Source organism: Microtus ochrogaster, unplaced genomic scaffold, assembly GCF_000317375.1.
Source record: "Microtus ochrogaster isolate Prairie Vole_2 unplaced genomic scaffold, MicOch1.0 UNK1, whole genome shotgun sequence".
Taxonomy (NCBI): Eukaryota; Metazoa; Chordata; class Mammalia; order Rodentia; family Cricetidae; genus Microtus; species Microtus ochrogaster.
Window position 1 is genome coordinate 11,385,066 of NW_004949099.1, and position 3,492 is coordinate 11,388,557.

At 36.2% G+C, this 3,492-nt stretch overlaps 1 protein-coding gene across 3 annotated transcripts in view; it reads right to left on the bottom strand.

Moving 5' to 3' along the window:
* Window positions 1-3,492, bottom strand: part of Uba3 (ubiquitin like modifier activating enzyme 3) — a 19,439-nt gene that overhangs the window by 12,875 nt on the left and 3,072 nt on the right. For all 3 annotated transcript variants that reach the window (XM_005364925.3, XM_005364926.3, XM_005364924.3), the window contains 2 exons: window positions 2,680-2,760; window positions 379-461 (listed from right to left, as the gene is read on the bottom strand). In XM_005364925.3, coding sequence (XP_005364982.1) covers window positions 379-461; window positions 2,680-2,760 — 164 coding nt within the window. The remainder of the gene's footprint in view (window positions 1-378; window positions 462-2,679; window positions 2,761-3,492) is intronic.

The following is a 3,492-nucleotide window of genomic DNA, read 5'->3' on the forward strand; positions in this document are numbered from 1 at the left end:
GGTTTTAGTGAACACTGTTACAAAATTTACAGGATCAGGAACTAATCAACTGCTGCCAACTAAAACAGTGTCATAAATAGAATGGCAAGTCACCCTTCCTGGCACCATGCCCAAATTAGTTACCTCTGTAAGTATCACTATTACTGTAATTAGGGTAGTTACAAAGTAAAGGAGTGGCTTGTTATCAATAACCAATCATCTTGGTCTATTTTATAGTAATATATTAAAAACTTGTCAGAATGGAAAAGGCACACAAAATGCATACATGTGCTTATAAAACAATCATCCTCCCAATACTCAGGATATAGTTTCGAATATTTACCTAAAATGTACAAAAATTCAAATGTTTATCAGAACTTTTAAAATATCAAAACTTACCTAAATAAAAACTGCCTATTTAGATTGGAAACATCTATAGTATCCATGTCTATAACATGAATCTGTCTGAAACCAGACAATGCCTGTGGGAAGAAAAACAATCTAATTAGGCAAGAGTTTTCTTTCTTTTAAAACATAACAAAAATATATGTCCCAAATCCATACATTTACAGTAATAAATTCTACATAATTGCATTCTTTGGCTTAAAATAAAGTCTGTACAATGCATAAAATGCATGAATGTTGTCAAAGGCCAAAAATGCATAAGCATTCAGGTTTAAAACATCTATAGCCAAGAGAAAACTCACAAAGATAGCTTTCCATCTGCTGCCCTCTCTGCCTAGAACCTTTCCTTCCCAGTGTTCTAGCGCACTCCTCAGTCCCCACTCAAACTGAAAACGCTGCCCTTCACCACCAGCTGCCTACTCGCTCTTCCTTTCTCCATCCATTTACTACCATCTGATCTATCTCTCTCTCTCTCTCTCTCTCTCTCTCTCTCTCTCTCTCTCTCTCTCTCTCTCTCTCATTCTCCAACAAAAATATGACTCCCATAAATAATCACTTGTCTATGTCACTCCATTTGAGTTTTTATCACCTAAATGGTGCTTGCCATTTACAAGAAGAGGTTCAATAAGCATTTGGTTAATCAGTGATATTAATGTCATAGTCTCCCCTTTTCTCTTTTTAGAATAAGCCCTTAGGGGGCTTACAGTCAATGAAAAGGAAGGGGAAAAAGTTATTCATGTCTTCTATGCTTACATTTAATACAAGCAAAATAACAAATCATAAAGTAAAGGCCTACATTCTGTGTATGAGCGTAAAAGATCAGAATATTGCAAATTAATAACAGAACTACTCCCTGATGTTGCTTGACGAATAATCCTCAGATCTAATCTTTAATGACAATAATTTAAAAGTCAGTATACACTGCAACAGTAAATCATGGTTTCAAAATGAAAAAGTTAAGCTTTAACAGACTTGTTCATGCCTAATGCCTAAACAAGAAAACACGGTCAGCTCCACAAACTCTTCCCTTCTTTAAGTTTTACATTTTCACACTGCTAGTGTAAGTCTGAGAGGGTGCTACCATTTTGGAACACTACACTAATCCATACATACTGTTATTTACTTCAGTAAGACTTATTTATCTGCCCAAATTTCGAATTCACTGCAGACAGAGATCACAGTGGCCTACAATCCCCACAGAACTAACAATGCACTAAACAGAGTGATCTATTTCATTTTAAAACTTTGGTAGGAGCAATACTAGTGTTTCCTAGCAAATCAGTGTAGCTGTCAGGGCTGAAGACATGGCTTAGCAGTTAAGAGCACTTACTGCTCCTGCAGAGGACCTCGGTTTGGTGGATCACAAGTTTCTGTAATTCCAGTTTCAGTGTGACACCCTCTTCTGACCTCCCTGGGCAGCAGGTACCATGTGGTATACATACATGTACACAAATCACTTATAAATGTAAATAATAAACCTTGTAAGTAAGTAAATTTAATTATTGGCAGGTTTTTGGTGTCCTGTCTCTGGCTAGAAGCTGCTTAATCTTCTAGTTATCCACCTTACACACAGTGAGAAGCCAGGCATACAGCTACCCTACATTAATTCTCTCCTTCCTCAAGCTGTTAAACAGACAGAAACTTCTACAAAGCTACTTCATGGTGATAAGAACTCTAAGAACGCAATTACATCACAACTATTTATTTCTAAACAGTACACAGAAATAGATTTAGTAAAGGCTCAGCTGTCCCAAATCTTGGCATTCACTATCATATGGTCATCAAGAACAACCTTCTTAGGACATGCAATACTTCAGTGAAAAAGAAAGAACTGATGACCTGGATTAGATTCTAAGAACCTCACTACAATCCAAAAGAAAAAAATGAGAGTCTTTTAATTTTGCTGCACCTCAATGTGCCCTTTTGGATAAAATGACACAAAACATCACCTAACTGGATTATATGGAAAATCAAAAGAAATGATAAATTATTTGAGATTACACATTAAAAGATGAACTACTCTGTTATTTACTTCAATGAAATAAAATTAGCACTAGGCAAAAGGAAGCAACAACAAAAAAGAGCAGAGAAGAAACAAATGACTTTAAGCCTTTCAGAGTTCCAAAGTAACATTACATAATTTTATTACTGTATAGAATCTGGCCTGCTAAACTTACCCAATAAATGTACAAGGAAAAATTAACAATCATGATATGAAGGCATTCCTCATATGACAAAAAACTAAAAGGACTTACTCATCTCTAAGAGAACAGTATGTTATATGTGATATATTACCAGGTTTTTCAGGAGCTCGCATCCTAAGCCACCAGCTCCAATGACTAGAACTTTGCACGTATCTAACAAGAACTGGAGCGACTGCAAAGAAGGAAAGGCACATTAGACGCTAGGCAAGCACTACAGGACCCACGAACAAGGCAACAAGCCACATGATAGGTGTTAATGCAGGCATAAAAAGGGCAATTATCTATAAGAAACACACCTGGCGTGTCATCAATTACTTCAAATTATAAAAGAGATGTAATTACAAATTTTGAAAGCCTAATGATTTCATAGTTTCGATCTTAACACTTAAAGTTGACTATATGAAATTAAAAGCCTCTTCTAACCAGAAAACGTACCTCTGAGGCTGCAGGACTCAACAGATAACAGCACTTGTTGTTTCTGCAGAGGGTCCAGGTTTGGTTTCCAGCATGTTTGTGGTGGCTCACAACCATCTATAACTCAAGTTCCAGAGTATGGAGGGCCCTCTACTGACCTTTGTGAGTACTTGGCACACACAGTGCACATACGTACGTGAAGGCAAAACTACTCAGATCATAAAATAAAAACAAATCTAAGAAAAATTTTAAAAACTACCCCTAGTTATTTTTATCTTTTTTTCAATGGTTGGTTTATCATTTCATAGGTAATGTAACAACCTTACTACAGTATTTTCTAGTTTCCTTCTCCCATTCTTTATATTTTTTAATTTTAAAATTTTAGGGAAGACATCAATTACTTAACTAATTTTTCTCAAAAAAAAAAAAAATGTTGCCGGGCGATGGTGGCGCACGCCTTTAATCCCAGCACTCGGGAGGCAGAGGCAGG